Source organism: Talpa europaea (genome assembly GCF_964194135.1).
Source record: "Talpa europaea genome assembly, chromosome: 14".
Taxonomy (NCBI): Eukaryota; Metazoa; Chordata; class Mammalia; order Eulipotyphla; family Talpidae; genus Talpa; species Talpa europaea.
The window spans coordinates 14522676-14550554 of record NC_140082.1 but is presented as its reverse complement, the minus strand read 5'-3'; the positions used below and the strand labels follow the sequence as shown (position 1 = coordinate 14550554).

The 27879-nt window shown below is 57.4% G+C and overlaps 2 protein-coding genes across 2 annotated transcripts; one reads left to right on the top strand and one right to left on the bottom strand.

Annotated features, from left to right (window-relative positions):
- Positions 1-1665: 1665 nt before the first annotated feature.
- On the top strand, positions 1666-21810 carry SMTN (smoothelin; the record flags this gene model as incomplete). The annotated part of the gene is made up of 21 exons (XM_084253618.1): positions 1666-1750; positions 1923-2053; positions 6575-6723; positions 7094-7187; positions 7270-7348; positions 7441-7538; positions 8476-8793; positions 8882-8954; positions 9525-9596; positions 9680-10189; positions 10380-10546; positions 12370-12462; positions 13495-13644; positions 13733-13808; positions 14888-15052; positions 15144-15206; positions 15409-15484; positions 16419-16592; positions 16834-16951; positions 17456-17607; positions 21592-21810. 21 exons carry the CDS (start codon positions 1666-1668, stop codon positions 21740-21742), a joined length of 2994 nt encoding a protein of 997 aa, XP_084109744.1. The 3' UTR covers positions 21743-21810.
- A 269-nt stretch (positions 21811-22079) lies between these two features.
- SELENOM (selenoprotein M) lies at positions 22080-24544 on the bottom strand (the record flags this gene model as incomplete). Its single annotated transcript, XM_084253476.1, has 5 exons — positions 22080-22414; positions 22503-22581; positions 22936-22970; positions 23163-23198; positions 24425-24544. The coding sequence occupies 5 exons, from the start codon at positions 24542-24544 to the stop codon at positions 22256-22258; spliced, it is 429 nt and encodes a 142-aa protein (XP_084109602.1). The 3' UTR covers positions 22080-22255.
- Between the last annotated feature and the right edge of the window lie 3335 nt (positions 24545-27879).

The window sequence follows — 27879 nt, the reverse complement described above, 5'->3', positions numbered from 1 at the left end:
TTCCCCCAATGGGGCAAGGCGATGGGCGGGACCACCCCAACGATTGGCTGGAGGGGCAGCACGGGGCGGAGCCGGAGGAGTTGCAGGCGCCGCGGGACGGGCGGTGCTTGCAGAACCCCGAGAACGGTTGCAGAGCGGGCCTGGATTCCAGGTCGCGGCGCCTTCCGCCTGGCTGAGCCTGGTCCATCTGTCGGATTCTGAGCGAGCTAACCCGAGCCCGCGCCGGACGGGCGGGCCGGACACAGAGGTGGGTGTGCGCGTCCCCGGCAGCACCAAGACCCCCAACTGGTCTGGACTAGAACCCCGATTTTTGGATAGGGGTTCTGGGACTCCCTACTTATCCACGCAGGCTCTAAGCCATGGGGTAAATTGCTGAAACTGCAGGATGGACGCTCATGGACCTCCAGGGGGCTCCATGACCCCCAGGAGGCAGACATTTGGGGAAGCTCCACATCCCCCTGAGGCCTCTCAGGGGGACCCCAGACTGTGTGGCAGAGACAGGGGACTGAAGGGGGTAGCAGTAGGAATCTCTGAGAAGGAAACTTCTGGCAGCCCCTGGGCATCCTGGACTAAGCATTAGGTACCCCTAGAAGGCATGGGGGAAATTAGAGGCACCAGAACCTAAAGTCGGCGACCCTGAGCGACTCCGGGACTTATTCCAAAGTAAGTAGGAAAGAGGCAAGAACCCCAACAGACAGGTTAGGAGGCTGACACGCTTCTGAGCCTACCCTATGGGGAAAGCAAGCGGCAACTTGAACAGGTAGAGTAGGAAGAACCCCAACTGTGTGGACTAGGATCCCCCCAACTGTGTGGATTAGGATCCCCCCAGATCCATTTACCGCATAGGGTGACTCAACCAGTGACTCTTCTGGGGAGGGGGAAGAGATGACTGAGGGATGAGTTGGGGACTAGGGGAAGCCCCGCACCATTTCAGTCATATATTAAGCACCTATGGTTTGTCAGGCTGTGGCCCTCAAATTCCAGAAGACATTAGCGTTGGCAGGAGGAAAGAAAGAGCTACACTGGGAGACTGGGCCAGGATTTAGGGGTCCATTACGGGGTAAGAGGGAGTGTCCTGACTCCTAGGATAATGAGGGCTTCAGAGGTGGAAGTGGCCAAGATTTTTATTAAATTCCTCCCTACCTGCTGTGTCTTTGGGATCTCCTCCCTCTGACATATCCCTTGCCCTCTCCAATGTTCGAATTTGCCTAAATCCAGATGTTGGATGGTCAGTTTCTGAAGGACCTTCCAGCTGGGGAACTGAATTCTGATTGTGAATTGACAGGAGTTGCTGGGTGCCTGGACCTCTTGCTTCACCAGGTCAAGACAGCTTAAGGAGGAAAACAGAAAGGGGAGGTATGGAGAGGGGTGTGTTGAGAGGGCTGTCTCCAAGAATTGGAAGAGAAGTGTTACTTCCAATAGTTTCAGCTACCTGGGAAATGAGAGTGGCAGTGGCAGCAAGGACTTGGACAGGGGCTCAGTCCATAGCCAGAGGCTGAGCTTTCAAAGTGGGTGGGGGCTTGAACCAGCTCTGGGGATGGGTGGGTGGGGCAGGAAACTGTAGAGTCTGGCAGGCACCCCCTGGTGGTGAGCACAGCTTGGGTGGGCCTTGCTGAGGCCTGGCTTCTCAGTTCAGATCCCTTCCCTCTCTGCTTTATGCTTAGGATGAGGGCCCAGCCTAGGCCACACAGCAGGCTGGCAGTTGAGTTGGCTGGGTTGGGACCAGGGACTCCTATTCTTGGTTTGGTGAGTTTTCCAGCATACCACACCAGGGCAGAAGGCAACTTCCAACTAGGAGCCACATCATAGGTGGCAAGGATGGGACAGCGGTACATGATCATAGATTAGAAAGGGAAACTGAGGCATGACTGAGCAGGTTTCTAGAGGCCCCACAGGCCCTGATTCATGTCTGTTCCTTGCAGAACCCCCTGAGCTGGTGTCAGGTGCCACTGGTACTGGGGATCTCACCACGAGGGGACAGATGGAGCTAGGGGCCGGCAAGATGGTGGACGAGGCCTTAGCTGGGCTGGATGAGGGAGCCCTGCGGAAGCTGGTAAGTGATCCTATCATCCCCACTACGGGGGACAGGCAAGTCATGTAGGAGAGAGGCAGAGCCTGTCCAGGCTCCCTCTCAGCTGACAAGAGGAGGTCATGGGGGCAGGGGGCAAGAAGAAGAACAGGGGAACAGGAGCAGGCTGGTTCTGCATGACTGATATAGAGGCCCCCATGGCATGTGCCTGTGTATGCCAGGTGCTAAGACCTGGTCCCTCCCAGCCCCCCACTGCCACCACCTGTTTAAACAGTAACTGCTGAGGACTCGCCCATGTGCAGTCACAGGTGTGGGGAGACTGGAATTGCCTCTCCCAAGCAACCGCCTGGGGAGTGCCCTGGAAGCTGGTCCAATGGGAACAGTAACAGCAATTACTGAAATTGCCAGGGCCCAGCAAAGGGCCTTCTGGGTACTTAGTACACCATGTCACAGAATGGTGACAGAGTTCTGAGAGCCAGGAGGAAACTGTGGCTTAAAAAGGCGAAACGACCTGTCCCAGGACACCCAGCTAGAAAGAGGATGTGACAGGATCCAAACAAACCCTATGAGGGACCAAGTGTCCTGGGTAAATCAAGGTCAAAAAAGCCTATAGAGGAGGACTTAGGGGCCCTTCTGTGACTTCTACGCTCATTTTCCCACTCTGAGCCTCAGCTTCTTTACCTATAAAATGGGAGGGGGGATTGTGTAAACATATTCTCTAGATCCTCGAGTTGGCACGGGGATGAAATCAAGGCACATGGGCCTTGATCTTGAGTTAGAATGGGGTCACTATCCCCCTTCCCTAGCTTCTTAAATGCCCTATTTAACACCCCCACTCCACATACAAACACACACACACTGGCACAGAGAGGCCGGGGGGTAGCACCAGGGCAGACATGTGCCCAGCAGCAAGGACAGGAGCACTTGAGCCGGAGGAGCTAGAGCCCCACCTCCCAGTCCCTGACCCTTGTCCAAGGGGAAAATTAAAGATTTACCTCGGACTCCCCTCCTACCCCCCACTCCTTTGGAGGTTGGGGCTGGACCCAGCCAGCCTAGCCTGGCCACTACCGTGACCTACACCGGGCACTCGGCCTGGATCCTCAGGCCAGCTCTTGGACTCTGGGTGTCTCGCCATCACCACAGCCGGCTGTGTGCTGCCTGGAGGGAACGGGTTTGGGCTTCCCAAGGTTGCCACCTTGTCAGCGCGACTTCCTTTCAGGAAATCCGAATCCTAACAGGGGTCTCCGGGAGAGGCAGAGCATTCCAGAGAAACAGCCGGGTCTTCAAGCGACCCTGTCACCTGGGGATCGCTCTGAGTCTCAGGGCTCTCCATCCGTCAGCCCCTAAGGGCACCATGCGGGGTTGGCACGCGGTAAAGGGGTTTCGAGCAAGGGGAGGGAAGGCTGGAGCGACGATCCCCGCCCCCCACTCTGGGAAAGGACTGACGAGACCCCGCCCCTCAAGTCTGCGAGCCGGGCCGCCCCAGGTCTTCTCCCTCCGGGGCTGGCTCCTCACTGCGCGACGCCCGCCGCTCCTGCGTCCCCGCGAGGGTCCCGCCCCACGCGCCGGCCGGGCCCCGCCGGCCTCGTGGCAGGACGGGGGCGTCCCGGAGCGGGCTCCTCCCCGCAGGGCCGCGCCTTTTAAGGAAAAGCTGGCCCGCGCCCCGACGTCGGGCCGATTCGGGGCCTGGGCAGCCGCTTCCGGCCTCGGCTCCCTCACATTCCTGCGGCCGGGGCGGGGGGCCGCGCGGCGGGGGCACCTGGGGACGGGCGCGCCGCGCGCCCCTGCGCCGCGCCCCGGCCTTGGCGCGCGGGCGCCGACTCTCCCCGGGGCAGCGACCTGGGGAAGCTGCGCGCCTCCTGTGAGCCTCGGTTTCCTCTCCTCGGCCGGGGGCTTGGAAGCCGGCAGCAGCCGGGGCCTTCCTGTCTGGCTCCCCCTCCGGCCGGGCTGCGCGGGGGGCGAGGGGGCGGGCCCGAGCGGGGCGGGCGGGTTCCCAGCCTGAGGGCCCGCGGCGCCCCCTGGCGAGACTTCGCTCCGGCGCGGGCGGGTGCCCCACTTGGGACTGGGTGACCGCCTGGAAAGTGTCCCCCACCGTGCTGATGGGGAGACCCAGGCCCGGAGACACCACCCCAGCAGCGAAGGCAGAAAGTACCGGGAGGCCTGACCCCCCGGGAGGAGGAAGCGCCTTCTTTCCTCCCGGGAGAATTTCACTGGGCAACTCCAGAACCCGCCCCATCCCTTTCCCCTTTCCCTGGGTGGACAATGGCGCTTTGTACTTCCCTCCCTGCCTCCCTCGGCCCTCCTCACACGCAGTGGGGAGGCCTGAGAGGGCGGGGAAGCAGGATGCACAGCAGGGACACTGTGAGCCAACTCTGCCCCCAGGCCCAAAGGGAAGGGTCATGGGGGAGGGTGACCCGTGGAATGAGGTGATCGGTTCCTCAGCCCTGCCCCACCCACTCAGGGGCAATCAGACAGAGGCTCCCACTTTCCATTTGGGGACACTGAGGGTTGCAGAGGTGGCCAAGCTCCCACATCAGGCTTTTCCTGGGACAAAGACCCCATGTCTGGAGCCCAGGGCATGGGGAAGGCGGACCCAGGAGACAAAGGACTAGTCAGTGCATCTCTGAGCCTCTTTACCCTCTGCACTGGAGGGCTGCGCTGCACCAACTATGCCGAGGCCCCCAGTCTCCACGTGTAGTACAGAGAAAGGCCAGGACAGCAGACTGGGGAGGTAAGCCATTCTCCCTCCTTCTGCCATACTGAGTTCCCAAGGTATCTCCAATCCAGATTAGAGGGGTGCCCAACGCAGTGCCAAGGTCCTCAAGGTACACACTGTGGTAGACAGACCCCAGTAACAGAGCTTATCCTCAGCCCGGGGGTGGGGAGGGTGCAGAATCAGAAAGACCTGGGTTCAAACCATAGTGCAGGTCATTTGACCCTGAGCAGGTCTCTTCTCCCCAAACCTCAGTTTCTTCATCTGTCAAATGGGAGTAATCACTAAAGTGCCTAGGGTTTCTGGGGGGCTAGGGTTAGGTCAAGCAGTGGGGTTTCTTAAACATAAGCTTCTCAATAAATGTTCCTGATGCCTCTTGTATCTGGTCCTCATTTGCCTTTGCCTCTCCCTGCTCTTGAGTGGCTGGAACTGAGCCTGGGGATGTGAGGCTTATAGCAGCCCCAGCTGTGTGGAGGGAGGGACCCCCAAGCCCTGCCCCCATCCCCACCCATTGCCCTGATGGGAGCCAGTGTTCCCTCTGGCAAATGAGAAAATCAAGACACAGAAAGGTTAAAGGACACGCTCCTGACCACCGGGCCAGAGTTGTACTGGAATGAGATTGGAGCCAGGTGGGGGGTCTGGCATGAGCCTCAGGGAACCCCACCCCCTCCATAGCTCCTCAGGAATGAGGAACCTGAAGGGACCCTGGAGTCCTCCAGGACTCTCCCTGTTCTCTTCAGACTGGAACAAGTGAAGTCCCAGATGAGCTGGGCCAGCCCACATTCCCTGTGAAAACCTGTCCCCCCACACACCCAGCTTCCCCCATGGAGCAGGCGAAGGAGTTTAAAAAGGGGTAGAGAATTCTTGGGTCCTGCCCCCGAATGATTTGGAGGGGCGGGGCCAGAAGAAATCACTGTACCTATACTTGCCCTCATCTGACTCCGTCTCACACTGCAGGATTATTTCTGATATTATTTCTGCCTTCCTGGGGGGCCCTGGGCCAAACTTCTCTTCCTTGAGCCAGAGGCTCTGTGGGGGGTGGAGGTATGAATTGGCTGACTGCTTAGTGAAGGTGCCCTTTCCTGGACCTGCTTATACCAGCCACCCCCAATTCCCAGGGACTAGGGGGCTAAGAATCTGGTAAGAGCACCTGTTCCCCAAGAACATTCTCTCTAAGGTTTTGGGTGGCCCCTATCTGCTGCCTTATCTGTCTGGAGGATGGGCCCTTCCACTTGGACCCCTTGCGTGGTGTCTAGGACTGGGCCAGCACAGGGGGAAAAAATAGTCCCCAGCCAAGCAAGGGGCTGGGACTTCTGAGCTCCTGGCCCTACCTCAGTTTCCCCATCTTTCCAATGTGGAAACCCTTCAGCAGGGCTGTGGGGCTTTGGGACTAGAGCATGGGAGTCTCCCTTGCTCAACAGGGAGCACAAACTGTTTGAATCACCTTCCTTCCCCAGAGACACTGTTAGGGACCCAGAGGGTGGGTCTTCCTCCTCCTCCTGCTTTGTGTCCCTGGCTCTTGGGGGTTTGATGCAGAACTCTGAGGGGTAGGAGTAGAGTTGCAGGAAGGAGTGCCACCTGGCACAGGTGGGCATTTGCTAGCTGCACACTCTGTGAACCATTGTGCAGAGTGGGCTGATCGGGAGCCTGGGCTCTATGAGCTGGGTCTCCCCGGAGGTCCTGGGTGGGCGGGCAGGCAGGGGACGGGCTTGAGATGGGGGGAATATAGACAGATCACTCATTGTGCCCCAGGCAGAGCCGTGGGCAGCCAGTGCCCGCCCTCCACCCTGGCAGCCAAAATGACCAGCTCCTCGCTCCTGCTCGCCCTGTAGTTGGAGGTCACAGCGGATCTGGCGGAGCGGCGGCGCATACGCTCGGCCATCCGAGAATTGCAGCGGCAGGAGCTGGAGCGTGAGGAGGAGGCCCTGGCATCCAAGCGCTTCCGTGCTGAGCGGCAGGACAACAAGGAGAACTGGCTGCAGTGAGTGGCAGGGGTTGGACATGCAGGTGGGGGGTGTATTGCCAGGGCTCAGCTTGTGTGTGTAGGCAGGCGAGAGCACAGGTATGTGTGCTACCCACCAGGGCACACAGTGCTGCCATTTGGGATACACACACATATCTATGGGCATGGACCACATGCCCATCACGCCCACACGGACAGCATATCCCAGCATGTGCTATCGGTGGTTACATCCCCGGGCGTGTATGTGCCAGCGTGTAAACGGAGGGTATGCAGAGCCACTTGAATCTCTGCTACAGTTTTGGGTTCCCTGTCCTGGTCCCTACCCTCAGTCCACATCCTTCATGACCAGGCCATGGCAGTGGGGGTTACAGTCATGATGTCCCTGCAGCTCTCAGAAGCGGGAGGCCGAGCAACGGGCTGCTCTGGCACGGCTGGCAGGGCGGCTGGAGTCCATGAGTGATGTGGAGGAGCTGACCGTGCTGGTGAGGATCGGGCGATGTCAGGGCGGGCGGGAACAGGGCAGAGGATTTGGACGTCAAAGCCCAACATCTGGTCCTCCCACAGCTGCGAAGTGCCGGTGAATACGAGGAACGCAAGCTGATCCGGGCTGCCATCCGCCGCGTGCGGGCCCAGGAGATTGAGGGTATGTGTCCTGCCCTTGCCCACCCGCTGCCCTGTTGCATGCTTCCCACAGCACCTCCCAGCCACTCTTCTGGTGTGTTCCTTCCTTTCCAGCTGCCACCTTGGCTGGGAGACTGTGCAGTGGTCGTCCCAACAGTGACTCAAGCGAGAACAGCAAGGGACTGGCAGCCCACAGGCTGGAACAGTGTGAGGTAATCGGTGCGAGCATGCTGGGAGCAGGGTCAGGGTCCTGTGCCCACAGATACCAGCAGCACGGAGCACCTGCATGTCTTTGCAAGACTGGTATTCCACTGAGAGGGGCCCCCCAGCTTGTTTGTGGGTTCTTCAATCTCAGGCCTCTGACCTCTCTCCCAGGCAACCCCTGGCCACATGTTCCCCAACTCCAGACTTTGTCTCTACCCAGGCCTTCCCCTCAAAGCCAGCCTATCTCCACTGCTCCTAAATGCCCCCATACCACCCTCATTGCTGTCTGGGTCATCTTCACACTTAACTTCTGCCACCACTCTGGCTCTCCGGCCTCTACTCAGCAGGCAAAGGGCTCTCCTTGAAATGCATATCTGACCCTGGTACCTCAGCAGCTTAAACCCATCCCAAGGCTACCCCCCTCACGCCCCCCCAGGCATCCACATCCTTACCTTGGCTAACCAGGGCCTGTATATCAGAGCCTGCTGACTGGTGGAGTACTGTTCACAGATTCGGCTTTGTTTCCAGAAATGTGGGTGAGAAGTCAGGCTGTGTGGGTTCTCTCAGTAGCCAGCAGAGGTTACTGGGTCCCTGGTCCTGGCAGGACTCCCCTGCTATTCCCGATTAATCAGGCTAAGGCCAGGGGACAGGTCAGGGGCCTTGGCGCCGATGGTCTATGAAGGCTGGGAGTCCCCAGCAGATCTCCTGCCATCCCCAACCCCTGGCATTAGATCTGGTCCTCTCTGAACTGCCCTTGACTAGGCAGTACAAGAGGCTGGGAAGTGAGGATCAGAGACCACTCAAGGCTGGCCAGTGCCGGTGCCCTTGCTCATGCAGGTGTGCCCCTAAGAAGCTATGCCCAACCCCTCTGCTTTGCATGCCCTGCCCCAGGCACCTGCCAGTCTGGGTAGCTTTGGTCACACATATCCTGTGGTTCCCTTTCAGGTGCCAGAGCGAGAACAGAAGCAGCAGGTAGAGGTCCCGGAGCCAACCCCAAGCCCTGAGGGCACCAACCAGGATGTGACCACGGTGACGCTCCTACTGCGGGCTGCACCTGGGGGCACACCCAGGTCACCTGCCTCACCCAACAGTTCGCCCACCACTGCCTCTCCTGAGCCTCCACTGGAGCCTACTGAGGCCCAGTGCCCTGCTGACAAGGCTGTAGGCACCTCTGAGCCACCACCCACCCTGTCCAGGGCCACCAGCCCTGAAACCCAGGAGCTGCCAGCACCCCCCTGCACTGAGGGACAGGTGGTCAACAAGGTGAGTCTGGATGAGGGCTAGGGGCGCGAGGCAGGTGAGCTCTTTGGTCTGCGAGTCAGATCCTGCCCATGCCCTGTCTCCCTTGCAGCTCCTGCCTGGTCCCACGGAGCCTGCAGCTGCTGAAGATTCCACCAGAAGTGCCTCCAACACAAAGAGAACAGGTGAGCGTCCCAGGGGGCGGCATCGGCCTTCCCCATCCCCAGCCTTCCTTTCCCTGCCTAGAAAATGGGCTTTTGTGCCTAACAGCTCCAGCCTCCTCAGGTCCAGGCTGTCTCTGACACTCCTCCCACTGCCCCTGAGGTGTCCCGCCTCCGGCCTGGCCCGCCCCCCCACCCATGGCCAGAGGCCTCCCCGCAGCCTTGAAAGGCAACGGGCCTCAGGCACATTCTTTTCCCCAATAAGGGAGTTTGCCCATCTCCCAGCTGGAGCCAGGGGCAGTGCTGGTCAAGGAGGGAGGGGGGTGTCCCCCACCTGCCCCCCATCAGCAGGGAGGATCTGGGCACCCTTCCTCAGCCCCAGGCCCCAAGAGTGTCCAGGTCATTCTGGGGTTAATTCGGGGAGGAAAGGAGAGTCCTGCAAGAAAGATGCAACTAAGCGGGGAGACCAGGAGGCTGGAGAGGTTGGGATACAGGGACGGTTTGGGAGGCTAAAAGGACTATGAGAGGTGACTCCTCCATATCTACTCTCTTCTCTTCCCCCACATGGCTACTACTGCCTCCCCATACTGTCAGACATGGCAGGACCCCGTCCCTGCCAACGCTCCCTGTCTGTGCTCAGATCCCGCCAGCCAGTCCAGAACCAAGGTATGGTCTGTTCCCACTCCCCCAGGTTCTGGGCAGTCCACTCTGACCCACCCAGCTACTGACAGCTCTCCTGTCCCTTCTAGAGCCTACCCCCCTTGCTGGCGGACTCTCGCCATTCCAGCGGGCTGGCTCTGTGCGTGACCGCGTACGCAAGTTCACATCTGACTCTCCTGTGGCTGTTGCACGCCAGGACGGCCCATCCCGGGCAGAATTAGGTCCCTCGACCCCCGCAAGGCTCCCAGGCCCTTCCCTCATCAGCACCACCCCTGCCTCCTCCTCCAACAACTCCTCACGGGACCCTGGTGCTACCTCCTCCCAGTTCAGTAAGAAGCCAGAAACAGCCCGTCCCCTGGCCCAGCTTCAGAGCTGCCCCCAGGGGGAGGGCCCCCGGGGGCGGGGCTTGGCTGCCAGGCCCCTTGAAAACGGAGCAGGGGGGCCCGTGGCCTGCACAGAGGAGCCCAGTGCCCCACTGCCTGTCGGCACTGCCGAGCCAGGGGGCAGTATGAAGACCACATTCACCATCGAGATCAAGGATGGCCGAGGCCAGGCCTCCACGGGCCGGGTGCTGCTGCCCGCAGGCAACCAGAGGGCAGGTAGGCCTCCCCACTACCTCCCCATTGTTGGGTGAGCACCTGCAGCCACCAGCTCTGTACATAGCTCAGATGCTGTGGCCACGGCACAGGGTATTTCTAAAGGGTACACTGGGAGCAGGGGATGCCAGCAAACTTAATTGGCACTGCCCTCACCTCACCTGATCCTAACAGCAGTTCTGTCCACCTCCAGAACTGACACTACGGGCACCTCCTACCCTCCTCAGCACCAGCAGCGGGGGCAAGAGCACCATCACCCATATCAGCAGCCCAGGGACCCTGTCCCGGGTGGGCAATGTTACTCAAGTCACCAGCTTCAGCCATGCCTCCCCTGGTAACCGGAGAGGCTACAGCATTAAGGTAAGTCCCTCCACCAGCCTTATCCATCCATTAACCTTATATAGACTGCTTCAGGGAATAGGGATATCAGCGTTCCTCTGCGCCACTCCTTCCCCACTGTACAAAAGGGAAAACTGAGGTCCAGAGAGAAAAGGCGGCTGCCCAGTGCCACAGCCAACTAGGGTATCAGCCATCAGACACAGCAGAGGCTTACTCTGTTCTTAAGCTTCCCACATGCTGATCTCTGATACTTACCCCAGGATGGTGGGTTGATTCCTAATGAACAGCTGAGAAAACTGAGGCTCAGAGAGGGTGTTCTCCCTCTTCCTGTGGCAGGACCACTGCCCCAGTTGCTATCCCACAGTGAACCTCAGCCCCAAGGTGCAGAGCTGCTCATCTGCTCAGCCAAGATCCAAGGTCCATTAGCAGATTGGAGATTAGCGATTAGCATCTGCGTCAGCATCTCTGGGGGACTGGGGAGAAGCACTGATGGGGGGGTATCAGTCAAGTGGCAGCCTAGGTGGCAGCCTAGCAGGTGTCACAGGAATGAAATACTCTACACCCTTCCATTATTAATTCCCAAGCCCAGGATCAGCTGGCTGAGAGCTCAGCTGGGGAAGGGATCCCCACCGGGCCACCTGTCTGCCTAGGTAATGCCCTCTGTGCTGCACCTGGGACTGAATAGGACTTTGGTGGAGGTGAGATGGCTAGAGCCGGCTTTGGACCTTCTCCGGGGTAACAGGGAGAAGGCAGGGACAAGAAAGCAGCCAGCCACTGACTCAGTGCTGCAGTCTCCACCCGCAGCTCTTCAGCTGCTGGGCCACTGGCTCCACGGAGGAGGCAGCCGCTTCGCTGCCCTTCCCCCCACAGAGCAGGTTCTAACTGCTCTCTGCCGAGGGAGTGAGGGAGGTGTAGCTGAGACCTTTGGGTGGGTGAGAGGGTGCTGCAGTGTGCCCCGGGTCTGATACCACCAACTCGCCTCAGTTTCCCCATCTAGAGCCAAGGGGAAGCAGATAATGTACCTCTAATATACTTGCGCAGTTTGGCTCTGAGCACCACAGGCAGACCTAAGGACATTTATCTCAGGGACAAGACACTTGTTACAGCAGATTGCTCCAAGTCCTGCTTCCCTGTGCCTCCACTTACCCATCTGCATAAAGATTTTCTAAAACAGCATTCCTTGCTCCCTACCTCAGTAATCCTTCAGAACCCCTGCAGCCTTGCCATGCTTTGGGTCTGTGATCTCTGCAGGGCTAAGGCTAGGCCTGTTGGATGGCCTGTTTGGGCAGGCCACCCCTCCCCCTCCCCCCCTCCACGGGGAGCCCAGAATAGGTTTCTATTTGGGCAGCAGCCCCAGCTGGCTGGTGGCAGGCTGAGAGGCCAGCAGGGGCGGGGCAGGCCCACTGCCCTTGCTTTCGCCCTCAGCTGCAAAGACTGACACTGCCAGCTAGAAGCAGCAGCCCCTACCACTGTCCCCGTCACCCCGCCATAGAACACCCACCAGCATCATGCCGGGGGTGCCAGGGCCAGGGTCTGAGCTAGCTGTAGCTCTTGAGGAGCAACTGGGTCGGGCAATGGAGGAGCTGCGGGCAGTGGCTGAGGCAGGCCGGGCGGCAGTGACCCAGGCAGCTGAGGCGGCTGCCTCTGCCGTGGAGCCAGTGGCCCGAGCAGCTGAAGAGCTGAGGGTGGAGACCACAGCACTGAGCCGGCGGCTGGATGCACTCGGCAGGCAGGTGGAGGTGCTGAGCCTTCATCTAGGGGTCCCACTTGTGCCTGACCTTGAGCCTGAGCTGGAGCCCAGTGAGCTGCTCCTGGCCGCTGCTGACCCTGAGACCCTATTTCAAGCGGCTGAGGATGCAGGGACCCCTGTGGCCCACCCACCTGCCTTTAGCACCCGCCGCCACTCCTCTGCCGGCCCTGTCCGCAGCAGCAGTCTCGTAAGTCCCGATGGGCCGGGGGAAGGGGATGGTTTTGAGCTAGGCTCTGCCTCTGCTGAGTGACCTTAGGTGTGCCAGCACCTTCTCTGAGTCTCACTTTACCTATCTGTATGGGGGACTGAGCTGTATGCTCCAAGACCAAAGCAAGAGGGTGCCAGGCTCCTGGCCCGCTGGTGTGTGTGGCGGCCACCCTGGCAGCCTCTGGCCTAGTCCCCACCCCCACCCCCATCCCCAGCCTCAGCCAGGCCCAACCTCTCTGAAACAGCTGCTACCTCAGCTTTCCTTACTCTTACAGCAGGCTGAGAGGCCCTGCCAGAAGGAATGGGGCTCTGATATTTGGGCAAGGGGCTTGTCTGAAAGAGGCTGGGGAGACACCTTGGAAGTGGGAAAGACGGGGGCTAGTTTGGAGCTACAGGGGCCTTACAGGGTGGTTCTCAGTGGGGGGTCAGGGAGTGGGGGGCAAGCTTCAGAGAAGACTTGGCTTGGGGCAGACACCTGACTGCCCTCTGCCAAGGGAGTGAGGGCTCTGGTCCAACCTCATTGCGGGGGTGCTGCCTGGGCACTGGCCCTGGAGGACCCAGGCCTTGGGAACTGGCAGGAACAGAGCACAGCCTACCTGGGGCTGAGAAGGGAGCAGCAAAAAGAACTCGGGTTCAATAATTAGGCTACCTTCAGAACCCCGGATTACTTCACACTTACAGGATGTGGCAAGTCATACAGCTTCGGAGCCTCACTTTTCCTTTCTGTTAAATGGGGACAGTAAAATGCCTGGTCTCTACAAATGCTTACTGCTGAATGGAAAGCACCATTATTGCCACGCTTGTGTCAACACAATTCTGGGTTCATGGGAAGCCCTACAACAAGGCTGGCAGTACCTCTTCTCTGAGCCTGACACTACCATGGCTGTCCGTGGACAGGCAGTCTGGATGGCTTGTGGTTATTTCAGGGCCTGGTCTCCTGCCCAGTGGGGGCATGGTCCAGCTTCATCTACACCCCTGAGAGAAGCCCATGTTCTCTCTCATCATCCTGCAGATGGAGCCAGAGCCAGCAGAGCCTTCTGCAGCAGTGGAAGTGGCCCATGACGCCAAGCAAACTCAGGTGAACAAAGCACCAGAGAGGCGGAGCCCACTGAGTACAGAGGAGTTGATGGCCATTGAGGACGAGAGCGTCCTGGACAAGATGGTATGGCCGGATCTGGTGCAAACTAGAGGTTGGCGGGGGTGAGGGCCAGCAGGCACCAGGTAACCAATGAGAGGGGCTCTCTCTGCAGCTGGATCAGGCTACAGATTTTGAGGAGCGGAAGCTCATCCGGACAGCACTCCGTGAGCTCCGACAGAGGAAGAGAGGTAGAGAGCCAGCTGCCCCATCCTAGATGCAGTTGCCCCATTCCCCAGCTACTCCTCTCATTCTAGGTTTCATTCTTAGACACTCCAGCTCAACAACCATCCTGCCTAGCTTCTCCTTTTCTAGACTCAGTCATTCCCTTGCCGCCCTCCCCCTGGACCCGGCAGCTCCCATCCCTAGCTGCTTCTCTCTCCCTGACCACCCCACTTACTGTCCCCAACCAGCTTCTCTTCTCCTTCCTAGACCCAGTTACTCTCTTTCCCAGCTACTCCTTCTTGGATCCAATTGCTTCTTCAAGTACTGTCAACCACTCCTTCCCTGAATCCAGATTCGCCTTCTCTCAGATGCTTCTTTCTCCTGAGGTCCTTTAATGACCACCTGAGACTCCACCCCCACCCAGCTTCCCCTTCCCTGGGCACAGCTACTTCCTTCCCCAGATACATCCTCCCTGGACCCAGTGACTCTTTCTCTCAGATTCTAGATTCATTTGCTTCTCCAGATATTCAGTTGCTCCCTTTCTGAATCTAGCTGCTTCCTCCAAGGCCCACTGATGGCTCGCCAGGCTCGATCTCCACTTCTTTAGGCCCAGTCACTCCCTTTGTCAGCTTGCCTCCCAGCTATTCCTTCCCTATATCAAATTGCTTCTCAAGTACCAATTACTCTCATGGGATTCTCTAGCTGTTCTCCTGCCTAAGGCCCATGTGAAAGCACACTCAGTACTGCCCTCGCCCAGCTTATCTATCCCAGGACCCTGGCACACCCTCCCTAGGTCTAAATATTCCCTCTGGACTCAACTTTTTACTCCCATAAAAACTCCCTTCTTGGATCCAATAATTCCCCTTTGAATTCCATATTCACTCCTTTCTGCCCAAATTCATCACCACCCACCACACACCCCCACTCCCTGCCAAGTTATGACCCCTCACCCCTAGCTACTCCTAGAGAGGGCCTTTTCCCCTGTGTCTTCAGTATTTCTTAACAAGTTGCCCTCACCCCCTTGTGTGCCCTGTGTGCCTGTGCATATGTGCTCTGTGGGTGATGGGTGGCCCTTCCCGGCATGCATGGGGCATCCCCTGCACAGACCAGAGGGACAAGGAGCGGGAACGGCGGCTACAAGAGGCACGGGCCCGGGCAGGGGAGAGCCGAGGCAACACAACCACCGAAACCACCACGCGGCACAGCCAGCGGGCATCCGATGGCTCATCTGTCAGCACTGTCACCAAGACCGAGCGGCTTGTCCAATCCAGTAAGGGGCCGCGCAGAGTTGGGGTGGGAATGCATCCACCGCACTGACTCCATGCCTCTCACACCTTTCCCCTCTCTTCCTGCCCCTCCAGGTGATGGCACACGGACGGCCCGGACCACCACGGTGGAGTCAAGTTTTGTGAGGCGCTCGGAGAGTAAGGCCGCCTGGTGTCGCCCTCTGCCTGCCTGCCTGGCCACCTCCTCAGGCTCTTCCTCGAACTTTCTCTCCATACTTTGATCTGTGTGTCTCTCTGTCCAGCTGTCACTTTTCTCCACCTGTGGCTACCACCATCGCCCCTGGCCCCATCTCCGGTGTCCAGCCTAGGCACTCACCTCTGAACTTCCTCTTTCTTGTAGATGGCGGTGGCAGCACCACAGTGCAGACCAAGACTTTCTCATCCTCTTCGTCCTCCTCCTCCAAGAAGATGGGCAGGTGAGACCCGACCCACCCCCAACCACAGAGGAGTCAGCTACTTCCTTCCCCAGACACATCCTCCCTGGACCCAGTGACTCTTTCCCTCACATTCTCCCCTCAGACTCTTGCCCTCAAAGGACCTCACTGCACACCCATTTTACAGAATAGACTCAAGGAGGTGCTGGGAGGTGACAAGCATTGGAGGGCGGGGTTGCTTTTCGCTTAATCGTCAGCTACGCTAGGAGAGAGATGCAAGACTTGCTGCAGTCTAATGCTCTGAGCGACCCTTAGAGAGGCCTACCCAGCACACCGAGCTGCCCCATGTGCTTTTGCAGTGTCTGCAGACCATGTTGCACCTTGCAGACCTGTGCCCTTGGCCTCTGGAAGGAAGGCAACACCTCCGTGTCACAGAGAATGTCTGGGCTGCTAGAAAACAGGCACAGGCTCAGAAGTCAGGCTGGGATCCAGCGGGTCCTGGGACTTGGAGACCTGTGTTCAAGTTCCTGCTCTGTCCTGTGAAATCTAAACCCGGAACCTCAGTTTCCTCATCTCAGTGGAAAGAATAAGGGCCCCACCCTCCTTGTGTGAAGCTTAAAACTGCACATGGGAAAGCACAGAGCCGTGCGTTGTGATTATACCATGATGATGAGGAGGCTCGAAGTCAGTTGATAGAGCTCCCAGTCTGAACTCACCTGTAATTTGATAATACACGAGCCTTCTCGGGAAACTTCAAGGGGTGAAGAGCTTGGCTTCCACCCTGTTCCAGCCTCAGTGTACTCCTCTGTAAAATGGGTGTGATGAGTTCCCTCCCTTGCAAGCCAGCCCTGCAGGTTGTGGCGATACTACAGGGTGCAGGGTCAGGACACTGCAAAGCCCTTCCCTTGGAGAGTGGGGTGTGAGGGGTGTGGGCCTGCTCTTTCCCGCTGGTCTAAGTCACCTCTTTACCTCTCAGCATCTTTGACCGCGAGGATGAGGCCAGCCCTCGGCCCGGCAGCCTGGCGGCACTAGAGAAACGCCAAGCAGAGAAAAAGAAAGAGCTGATGAAAGCACAGAGCCTGCCCAAGACCTCGGCGTCCCAGGCGCGCAAGGCCATGATTGAGAAGCTGGAGAAGGAAGGCGCAGCAGGGTGAGAGGCTGGGGACTGGGACTGGGAGGTGGGGGGGCTTCGTGACTTGGGGGCGGGGCCTAAGATGTGTGGGCGGGGCCGAGACTCGGTGGGAGCAATGATGGGAGGGCTCTGAGGGTCAGAACAGTGGGGCCTGGGGTCCTCTGCCTGGGCGGGCCAAGCCCTGCAGTCTTGTGACCTGGCTCCCGACTGCAGCCAGACCTCCTCTCATAGCTCCCCTCCCATCTCCCACTTTTTGCAGCAGCCCTGGCGGTCCCCGCGCAGCCGTGCAGCGCTCCACCAGCTTCGGAGTCCCCAACGCCAACAGCATCAAGCAGATGTTGCTGGACTGGTGCCGGGCCAAGACGCGTGGCTACGAGGTGAGCTCTATAAAGCCAGGCCGCCCAGCAGGCCCCCCAGAGCGCAGTTTGGCACCTCCCTCATGGCAGAAAGAATTCCTTCTCATCCCAGTACACTTCACAACCACCATGCCTCACTGGGAAGATGGGAAACTGGCTTCCTGAAGTCACATGCCTTGCCCTAGATTCCAGGATTAGTGATTAAGTGGCAAAGCCTAGTGGGAGTTCAGGGCCAGACCCCAGTCTCGGAGTCCCCTGCTCATTGCTCTGTGGACAGCACTGGGTAAATTTCTATAAGTAAGGGAAGGAGTGAAGGCAGCATGACCATGCCTAGGGTGGGTGGTGCTGGACTTCTTGGTCACTCTGTCCCCCTAAATAGGAGACAAGGAAGTTGACAAACTGACTTGTTCATCTGCTGTGCAGCCTTGAGCAGGCTACAGAGCCTGTACCCTAGGTCTGGGATCTCTAAATGCTGGGGTGGGGAGAGGGCACGCGGGATCTGACCAGTACTCCCACCACCCCTAGCACGTGGACATCCAGAACTTCTCCTCAAGTTGGAGTGACGGGATGGCCTTCTGTGCCCTGGTTCACAACTTCTTCCCAGAGGCCTTCGACTATGGTCAGCTCAACCCACAGAACCGGCGCCAGAACTTCGAGGTGGCCTTTTCATCTGCTGAGTAAGTTTGGGCCCCAGCCCTGCTGGTGTCGGCTGGGCATCTGGGGCTGAGCTTCTGGGCCAGTCCAGATGCCCTGAGGACCCCTGGAGCTGTCAACCACAGTCAGACATCAGCTGAGACCCCCTTCCCCAGAAAGCCCCTGTCCTCTTCCACCCCACCCACCTGCTGCTGAGCGTGCCAGGTGCCGCCGGAACGAAGGAGCCGCAGGCCCGCCTACCAGCCCCAGTCAAGGCCCACCAGGTGGCCCTGTCCATATCCCCTCCATCCTCCCTCTGCCCCCTTCTCCCTCTCTCTCCCTTTCTCTGTCCTGCTCTCCTCCCACCATCACCAGAGCTTCCTGCTCCCACGGGATCCCGGCTGGAGATTCCAAAAGGAGGCTCCTGGCCCGGGCACCGTGCCCGCCCAGCCTATATAGGTGTTGCCAGAGGCTTATATAGGATATCAACAAGCCCTCCACTTTGGAATCGTTGCCCCGTCTGCTCACCTCACTCTCAGCACCCTCTTCCTTCTGTCTTCTCTCCCTTTCTCTTTCTGATCCCCTACTCCCCCCTCCCAGATTTCTTCCTCTTTCTCTCCCTCCACCTCCTCTCACGCCTCCCTCACCCCCCTCCCTGGGGCACAGCCCTCCTCTCCAACCTTGGCATCAGTGCCATTGCCCCCCACCCCGAGTTCCTGCTTGTCCCAAGAGTTCTCTGCACCTGTGACTGGTCTGGCCCCCCACCCCTGTCTGCATCGCACACCATTAGTGATGGGTAGTAAGCGGCACGTCCACAATGGGGAGGGGGCATGCGGGGGGCTGGCAGACTGCGGCACTGAGAACGTAACTGAACTCATGTCTCTGTGTGTGTGTGTGTATGTGCGTTTCTCTCTGTTCTCCTCCCCTCTCTCTTCTCTGCCTCTCCCCTCTCTTCCCCACCCGGGCCCCACCACCCCGCCCCTTCCCGGCCCCCTACCCTCCCCAGGACCCATGCGGACTGCCCGCAGCTCCTGGACACAGAGGACATGGTGCGGCTTCGAGAGCCTGACTGGAAGTGCGTGTACACGTACATCCAGGAGTTCTACCGCTGTCTGGTCCAGAAGGGGCTGGTAAAAACCAAAAAGTCCTAACCCCTGCTCGGGGCCCCACGGTGAGAAATGCCGCCTTGCCCGCCTTCCCCCGTTATGCTGGAATCTGCTCAGTAGGGTGCAGAGAGAGACCTGGGAAGTGGGTGGGGGAGCAAGGGGACCATGAGAGGAACCAGAAGAGCCAAATATGACCCTGTTTCTGGTCGTTCAAGGCCTAGCAAGTGACACCTTTCTACTAAATGGCAGCAAAAACCCAGGTGAGCAGGTCTGAGAGGGAGGTAGCCCAGGAGACTGTGGGAACCCAGTGGAGTCAGCTGACCGGCCTGCAAGTCTGGGACAGCTGCCTGAAAAAAAGTGCAAACTAGGCTGGGATCTGACCAAGTTCAGGCCAACAGAAGAACAGGGAGTCCCAGGCAGAGGGGTCAGCCTAGGCACAGAGCCAAGGTTGAGCGAGATGGAGAGCACGACACACTCAGGAAGGGCAAGAAGTTTAGTCTAGGTGTGAGGAAAAGAAGGGGCTGCAGCCGAACTTCTACCTGAGGCAAGAGTCATGAAGGGCTTCCGGATGGAGAATGGATACATGTGGTCTGGTTAGCATTCTAGAATAATGCTGGAATTATTCCCTTCCCTTGGGTGAGGGAAGGGAAGGAAGGGATGTACTATAATAGATAGTCGGAGCAGCTTGAACAGGACAGGCTTCCTGATGGATCCAGTTTAGGTGGGGAGGAGGGCCCACAAAGCTGCTTGCCTCTAGTTTGTGCACTAGCAACTTGCAGTGCCAGGCTCCCTGTTGGGAAGCTCAGGACCAAGGGCCATTTAAACAGGTAGATGTTTCTGGTTGGGGACCTGATCCCCAAGCCAGCTATGGCACTTCCTCTCTGATCCCCTACTTCCCCCTCCCAGACACCTTACCTCAAGGCCACAGAGCATCCCGATCCTGAGCTAACTGTCCATTCCAGACCAGGAGCTTGGAGAAGGAGAGAGGTGGCCTCAGAGTGCCCAGGGCAGGGATTGAGGATGAGGGCAGAGCAGGGGCCACACATTGGAACCCCCACTCTTCATTCAGTGGCTCTTCCTTACCCCATCACTTTTTCCTTACCCCATTTTGTAGAAAGAAAAAGGGATCTTTCTACAGAGGAGGGAGCTAGGAGATGGCCAGAAGTAATATGAATCAGGAGAGACCTTGGGGGGCATTTAGATGCCCTGGGGAGCCTGGAGCAATTGTGGGGGCCAGTCCATACATACATACATAAACTCAGAGAAGCCATGCAGGTGAGGGGAGGATGGGTTTGGTGCTGTCTCCAGGTCATATATGGACTTAGGAGCTGCTGCCCAGCAGGCCAGTCTGGAGGGAGAGGGGCCCAAGCCGGCCCTGATCCAATTGGAAAGTGTGACTCAGCCATCCTGATGCTCAAATTGCCGGGTGTTTGGCCTGTCACTGGGGTAGCTGGAGCCCAGAGCCCTGAGCCCCGGTCTAAACAATGGCTTTATAAGGTCTCCAGGGAAGACACCAGGAGTGGGAGGGAGCTTCAAATTGGGGGAGGGAGGCAGGAATCCCTGGGGAGACAGCCACAGCTGGAAGAAGCTGCAGAGAGAAACTGCTTCTCCACCATGGAGAAACACCCAGGGGAGGGGCAGGGACAACCCTAAGGTTCGGTAGCACATCAGCATTTGAGTCAGGAACCCCTCACTCATCTGAAGTGCTTCCAAGGTCTCATCAGAGGCTGAGAATAAACTGTTGCTATAAAAATGGGGAAACTGAGTCACAGGGCAGGGCATTATAGATGCTTTTAGCATCCACATCTAGTCAGCAGTAAAACCTGGTCTGGAAGAGGCCTCCTACCTCCCAAGCTTATTCCCTCAAGGAGTCGAGGTGAGCTTGGAGTAGGTCCCAGCCCTCCCAAGGTCCTGGGGTTGACCTTGAAGGCACAATACAGGTAGTGCAGAACTCTTGGCTGCCTTGGGACCAAGTAATCCTGCCCTTAGGCCTTCCTGCCAAAGGAAACTCACTTAACACTGTGTGCTTACTGTACGCAGCACAGCAGGTGATAGGGTACAAGGCAGAAAAGGCCTTTCTTTGGGAGAGGAAGGGAAATGGGCCCAGGGGCTGTCAATTGTTGGATAACTAGTCCACTGACTCCAGAGTGGGGAGGCGGCACCAATCAGGTGCCAACACCCATCCAGCCCTGCACTACTAAGCTGCGGCATTTGAAACAAATGACTGCTCTGTGACTCAGTTTCCCTCTCTGTAAAGTACAGCATGTACACAAGGATGGCCATGCCCCTGAGCATAATGTAGATGCTCCGATGTATTGATTGGAGCCCTCCCCTGACTCCCCTGTTCTACTCAAGGGAGACAGTAAGGGTTAAAGAACTAACCTCCACACACATACACAGCCTCCCCACACCCCCTCAGCATTTCACACAGCAGGGCTGTCCCTTGGGGCAAGGATAGGGGTTCCTGGGCCTCTGCATGAGGTGCCAAGCTAGCCAACTGGCAGATAATTCAGAGCCCAGAGGGCCCCTAGGGCAGGTCCTGGCTGCAGTGAAAATTTGCCAGTGGTCAGGCACCTTCAGATGCAGGGGCCCAACAGGCTTGTGTGGGCAGGAGGCCCACCTCCAGAGAGAAGGTGGGTCTGGAGCCAGTACCTCCCCAGGGCTAGAACTCTGCCTTACTGGAAGGGGCCACAGTTCGCCTCCTCCCTTCCGGCCTGTCGGGCCCTGCGCCCCACACAGGTGCCTCCAGGCTTGAGTGAGCAGGCCTGGGGTTTCCTGCCTTCCTGGAAGGCTTTTCCCCCTTTCAGCCGATAAAGAGCTTGTGGAAGACCAGCAGCCTACCAATGGAAAAGACCCCGGTACAGGGTCACCCTGAGTGGCAGGGCCAGCGCTGACCAGCACACCCGTGCCCCCTCCCTGCAGGATGCTGGTGGACTGCGTGCCCCTCGTGGAGGTGGAGGACATGATGATCATGGGCAAGAAGCCCGACCCCAAATGCGTCTTCACCTATGTGCAGTCGCTCTACAACCACCTGCGGCGCCATGAGCTGCGCCTGCGTGGCAAGAATGTCTAGCCTTCCGCCCCGCATGGCCAGCCCGCAGCAAGCTGCCCCCACCGTCCAGGCACGTTCCCTCTGCGCCTGCCCACCGCCGCCCTGTCTGTCGCGACACCTTCCCCCACATGCACACGCAGCGTTTTTGATAAATTATTGGTTTTCAACGATCCTGGCTCTGCCTCTCCTGGAGGGTTGCGTGGAGAGCAGTTCGACAAGGTGTGCCTCCTTCCCAGATCCATCAGCAGCGCAGCCAGGGATACTGGGCCTCCCCGGGACATTGGGGGATTCCTATTCCCCACCCTCCCACAGCAAGGAAGGAGTCGAGTCTCAGTTAAGGAAGATTTAATGGAGGTAGGAAGGGGAGAAAGGAGTAAAGAGGAACCCCCAATTCATCCCTGCTGGCTTGGGGACGGGGTGTCGACCCTCAGCGAGGGAGATGCTCCCGGGACGCTGAGCGCTTCATTCTGTCCCCAGGGCTCAGGCTGGGGGGGGGGATGCTGGGGGGGAGCGGTGGGTATCACGCTCCTGGGCCTACAAATCGGAGCGGTCAGGAGCGTCTCCCGCGGGCCGAGCGGGCGCCCGCTGGTACTCGGGGGGCACTGGCGCGTCGGGCGCCTCTTTGCGGTAAAAGCCGAGCTCCTGCACCAGCGCGTTGATCTCATCGCGGGTCATCTCGCTTAGTGGGATTCGCTGAAGGGAAAGAGGAGGGTAGTTAGCGCGCCAGGTCCCACCTCGCGCCCGGTGGCCCGGCCTCCCCGCCCGCACCCCAGGGCCTCACCTCCAGCTCCTCGTAGCGGTGGTCCAGCAGCACCAGTTCTGGGTCGGCGCCCGGGAGGTGTTTCATTACCAGGTTGTGGCTGGAGGTGGTGTTAAGGTGGGTAGCGGTGGACTGTGGAGGGTGGGGGCCCTTGGGGCCTGGCCGATGTGGACAGCACAGCCACATTTGCCCAGATGGGGCATGATCCCCATTTATGGGAGGAAATTCGGGTAAATAGTAAAGGCCCTCCTCTCCATTCCCGTGTCTGTGGCACTCACTGCTAGTCAGTTTCCCTTGCCCACCCAACTTAGAGACCACCTCAGTACTCTCTGGGCAGCCACTACCAGTCAACTCCATTCATCAGATGAAAACCATTTTTTATCTCTGTGAAGGTAAATGGGAGACTTCCCAGATTCCCTCCCCATCTCCCTTCCCCAGAACAGAAAAAGGATACTAGAAAGGGATGTCCTGGGTGACAAAGGCCTTCACCTGGGGAGGAACCAGGGCATCAGACCCCCGCCCTCAGCCCCTCCAGGGACCTGGAGAAACTGATGTCTGGGGAGGCCGCACAGCCAGGCAGGAGCAGACTCCAGACCCCCAGTGCCGGGACCCTCCTCCACCCAATCACTGGGCCCATGTTGCCCACCCCCCAAGAGCTGGGGACACCTTCCTCAAACTCACCTCCTTCAGGCGATTCAGCTGTCATCCCCCACAGGTCTGGATGAGGACAAAATGGGTTAGGTCAGGAGTCCCTGGAATCTGCCCCAACCAAACCCTTGAGGTTATTTCACCAAGTTAGGTGAGGATTTGAATGATCCCAAGGTTTGAAAGAGATGGAGGCCCTTTGTGAGCAGCAGGGGAACTGTTCGCAAGGGGCAACTAAGGCCTAGCGACACCAGAGGAAAAGAAAAGCAAGACCAGAGACTCAAAGGGCCATTACCAGCCTTGGGGTTCTTGCTGACACATCTTTACTGTCTGCTCACTCCCATTGCCCAAGAGAAAGGATCACCCTACCCCTTTTAGGCAGTAGAGACCTGGGCCTGGCCTTTGACTTCTAGAATCACAGGAGGGAGATAGCTCAGAAGCAAAAAGCTCCAAACTGCCATGGGGGTCCCCATAGGCGAAACATGCCATCTGGTCCTCACTCCACTCCACACAGAGGGGGCCCTCCCAGCCAACTGTGACCCAGCTCTAAAAACCATCTGATTGTGCGTGTGCGCATATGCGCGTGTGCATACAGACAACACACACACACACACACACACACACAGGAGGTTGGGAGGGCCCTCTCCCTGCACTCCCTGTGGGGGACCTCTTCCAAGCAGATGTCCAGACCCCACAACCACCCGTCCAATCCCCCCTCCTTCTGTGCTCCCTCCCCTTTGTCAGACACAAGACGAAGGCCTACATCATGATCCAAGTCACACAGCACGACACTCTGGCCGGGAATTTCCTGGCAGGGGAGGGTGGGGGCTGCTGCGGAATAAGGACAGGTAATGCAGTTCCCAACCCCCTTCCCTGGCTCTTGCGGAGTGCAGGCCTGCGCCCCAAAGTCCTCCCTACCCTAAGCAAAGAGAGACCACAGGGAATTGGGTGGGAAAGGAATTCCAGGAAAAAGTGGAGTGATGGGGGGTGGGAAGCTGGGCTCCAGAGGGCAGGTTTGGGAACGTCATGAGCCTGTAGAAGAGCCAGGGGACCTGGCCACTGTTTCTGGGGGCGGGCGAGGGTTCTCTATCCGGCCGGATGGGGACTTGGGGAGAGGATTATATTTCCAGGCCGCAAAATCTGGTGCCTGCGGCATCCATGGAAGATGCTGGGGCGTACTACAGCTGGGGCGTTCTACAGCTGGGGAGCGAGAGCGATGGGGATTTGGAAATCGGCGGGGTTCTGGGGCCACGGCAAGGGGCCGTGCGCCCAGAGAGGGGGCCCCGCCGCACACTCACCTCTACCCGGGCTCGGGCCAGGCCGTGCAGACGGTTCCAGTCGGGCCGGAAGGTGGTGGCGGCAGCCGCGAGGGCCGCGAAAAACAGCCACAGGGGCCGCGGGGGCAGCGGGGGGACCATCAAGCCGCCGCAGACGCCCCGCAGGCTGGAGGCCAAGCGCCGGGCCGCTGCGCCACGTCTGGGCTCGCGGGCTGGCCCCGCCCCTCGGGCGACCACGCTCCCGGCTCTCGGTCCCCGCCCCGGAGCCCCTCGGCGGCCTCCGCAGGCTGCGGGCGGGGCGGGGCTCCCTGCCGGCCCTCGGTCCTGCGCATCCCCAGCCCCGAAAGCGGCCGCGCTCCCCCTGCCGGCCCAGAGCGAGGACGCTTCGGCTGCAGCCGGCCAGACAGTGCCGCCTCGCGCCGGCAGAGGGCGCCGGCGGACGCGAGCGGACTAGGGGGTTCTGGACCCGACAGTGCAGAATGGGGAAACTGACACCTTGGGGAAGCCTCGTTTGTGTTTTTTAGTTCCCAGGATGAAACTCTGATCAGGGCTTTAACTCTATGGGAAATACATTGGGCGCTAGGAATATTACATTCTCGGTAGGAGCTAAGAGAAAACGAGGTTTAGTGCACATGAAGCCCTTTAGGACAGTATGCACATAGTGTTAGCTTTATTTTTTTTTTAAGGGTTTTTTTTTTTTAAGATTTATTTATTTATGCATACAAGAACTGGGGTACAGGCTATAAATGCAGGATTCACCAGAGACAGAGTGGGGAACAGAACAGGCAGACTGACTGAAATACACTGCTGAGGGGAGCAGCGGGCGAGTCAGGAGAGGTCTGCGCGCCATGTGGGTTACTCCCTGACAGGCCAGGGATCGAACTCATGCTGAAGAGGCTGTGGATTGCTTCATAGTGCGGTGCTTCACCCCTTGCGCTACCAGGGAGGCCCATAATGTTAGCTTTAATTCGTTCATTTCTTACCTCGTTAAGGCCCCATAAATTCCATTTCACAGGTCAGAAAACAGAAAGACTCAGAAGGGTGAAAAGATTGAATTGCCACTCTGGGATTTGGAGCACACTTGTCTCTGTGCTTTCTCACTAAACCAAAGATGACTAGATGAGGGTGTTTCTTCCCCCTGCAAGCCTAAGGCAAACACAGTAAATTGCCCGCAGTGCCCGTTGCCAGTGAAGCTAGTTGGGACTCAGTTCCTTCTCAACATCAAACCAGGGCTACATGATGTCTGCATGGATGTTAAACCTTTCAGATTGCCTGGGGCCCTTCTTCCAATAAAATAATAATAACAAATTTAAAATAAATAAATATAATTAGATTTTATAACTACTTTGATTAAAAGATGATTCTAATCCAGGCTGGGTTCATTATTAGATAGTCATTATTTTTCACTTCTGAATTTAATTTTTTTTAGATGTGTTGAGACTTTTTTATTTTTGTATAGAAGAACTGCCAGTGGTGCAGGGGGTGACAGAATTCACCAGAGACAGAGTCGGAAGCAGAACAGGGGGATCTACTGAAATACACTGCTGAGAGGAGCAGCAGGTGAAACAGGAGAGGTCTGTTATATGAACTGTAAGTGGGTTAGCTCCCTGGTCGGGGATCGAACTCAGGCCACAGTGGTGACAGCACTGAGACTTAACCGCTAGGCCACCAGGAGGCTCCTTGCTTCTAATTTTAAAAGAAATTAAAATTAAAACATTTTCATGGGCCCTAAACACTCAGCCTCATCGATGTCAGGTCTGTTCCCAGCCCTTTGCTTGGCCCTGCTACCTCCATTCACTGACTTTATTGCAAAGGTTTAATAGTAGTCTTAGAGCTGTTGTTTAATAGTCATTCTCTATAAATAAATGAGGACACTGTAAATACAATTGGTTCTGTCCAGACTATTGTGATAGGCTATGTCTACTTACTGCTGTGGAAATATGAATTCCTCCAAGCTTTGGGAAGGACAGTTTGACTCAAATTAATCAATAGAAAGGGAATCAATTTTTGGGTCAATATTGTTTATCAAAACACTGCTTATCATGGTGAAAAACTGGAGACACAACCTAAGCACATCACAGAAGGGGAATGATGGCACCTTAATAGGATAGAAAACCACACATTCGGGGGCCTCCCTGCTGGACTAGAATTTAAGTCTCAGCGCTATCACTGCTTTGGACTGAGTTCGATCCCCAGCCAGGGAGCTGTCCAACATATGGCGCAGCAGACCACTCCTGTTTAGCCCACTGCTCTCCTCAGCAGTGAATTTCAGTAGATCTGCCTATTCTGTTCCCCACTCTCACCCCCCACACCTCTAGCCTGTATCCAGTTCTTGTATGCATAAATAAGTCTTTAAAAAAAGACAAGGGGGGGTCCTCCCCGGTGGCGCAGTGGTTGAGCGCTGGGTTGCGAAGCTGCCGGCGACCTCTGCAGCTGCCGGCGACCTCTGCGGCGCAGGTTCGATCCCCAGCTGCTCCCCGGCCACCTGAGGAGGGTCCCACATGGCGCGCAGACCTCTCCTGCCGCCCGCTGCTCCCCTCAGCAGTGTGCTTCGGTCCTTCTGCCTGCTCTGCTCCCCGCTCTGGCTCTGGTGAATTCTCTCACCCTCCCGCACTTCTGACTGTACCCAGTGCATGTATAAACAAATAAATAAAACATGCCTCTATTAAAAAAAAAAAAAAAGACAAGGGGAAATCTGTATCGACTCAACAAACAAAAATGTCTACTGGCAAGGGCGGGTTCTGGTAAGGTTTGATCTGGTTTACAAAGTCACCAAAACCTGGTCTCTCTCCATTCTGCTGATTTCATAGCATCAGCTTATCATGAGGCCAGCTGCCTGCATGGTATGAGGTGTTTTTTAGCAGTAACCAGGGCCACAGACTTCCTCATTCACAGCTAATCAAGAAGTCATCTTTTTTTTTGGTGACCTCTTAGGAGAGAAAACAAACTTTCTTTCCCAAAACCCTCAGTAGAAGTCTTTTTATATCTCACAGTTCAGCCATGATGTAACTGGGAATTACTCATTGGGTTAACCAACTGGGACACATTCCTAAAGCCTGTCAAGAAGGATGTGGACTACAATGGACCTTGTAGCAGCAACAGATAGCCAATCAGTTTTATAAAATATGCATATATACAGTCCTGGACCAAAAAAAATGAACTCTAGAAGGACACAACCCAAGAAATCAAAACGCTCATCTTAATGTAGATGACATTATGACATTATAGGCGAATTTTTTTCTCCTGCTATACTTTTTTTAATGTCTGTATCTTCTATAATAAACATATATTACCTAAACAGAAAGTAAACTTTGTTTGCAAAAATAGTGGTATACAAGCCACGGGTTCCCACTACCCCATCCCACATCCCAACAAGGGCCTCGGAGTGGCTGAAACCAGAGGCCTCATGGAGCCTGTGGTTTTTCTGCTAACAGAGCCAAACCTCAGGGCCCCCACAGGCCCACACTGTTCACTGG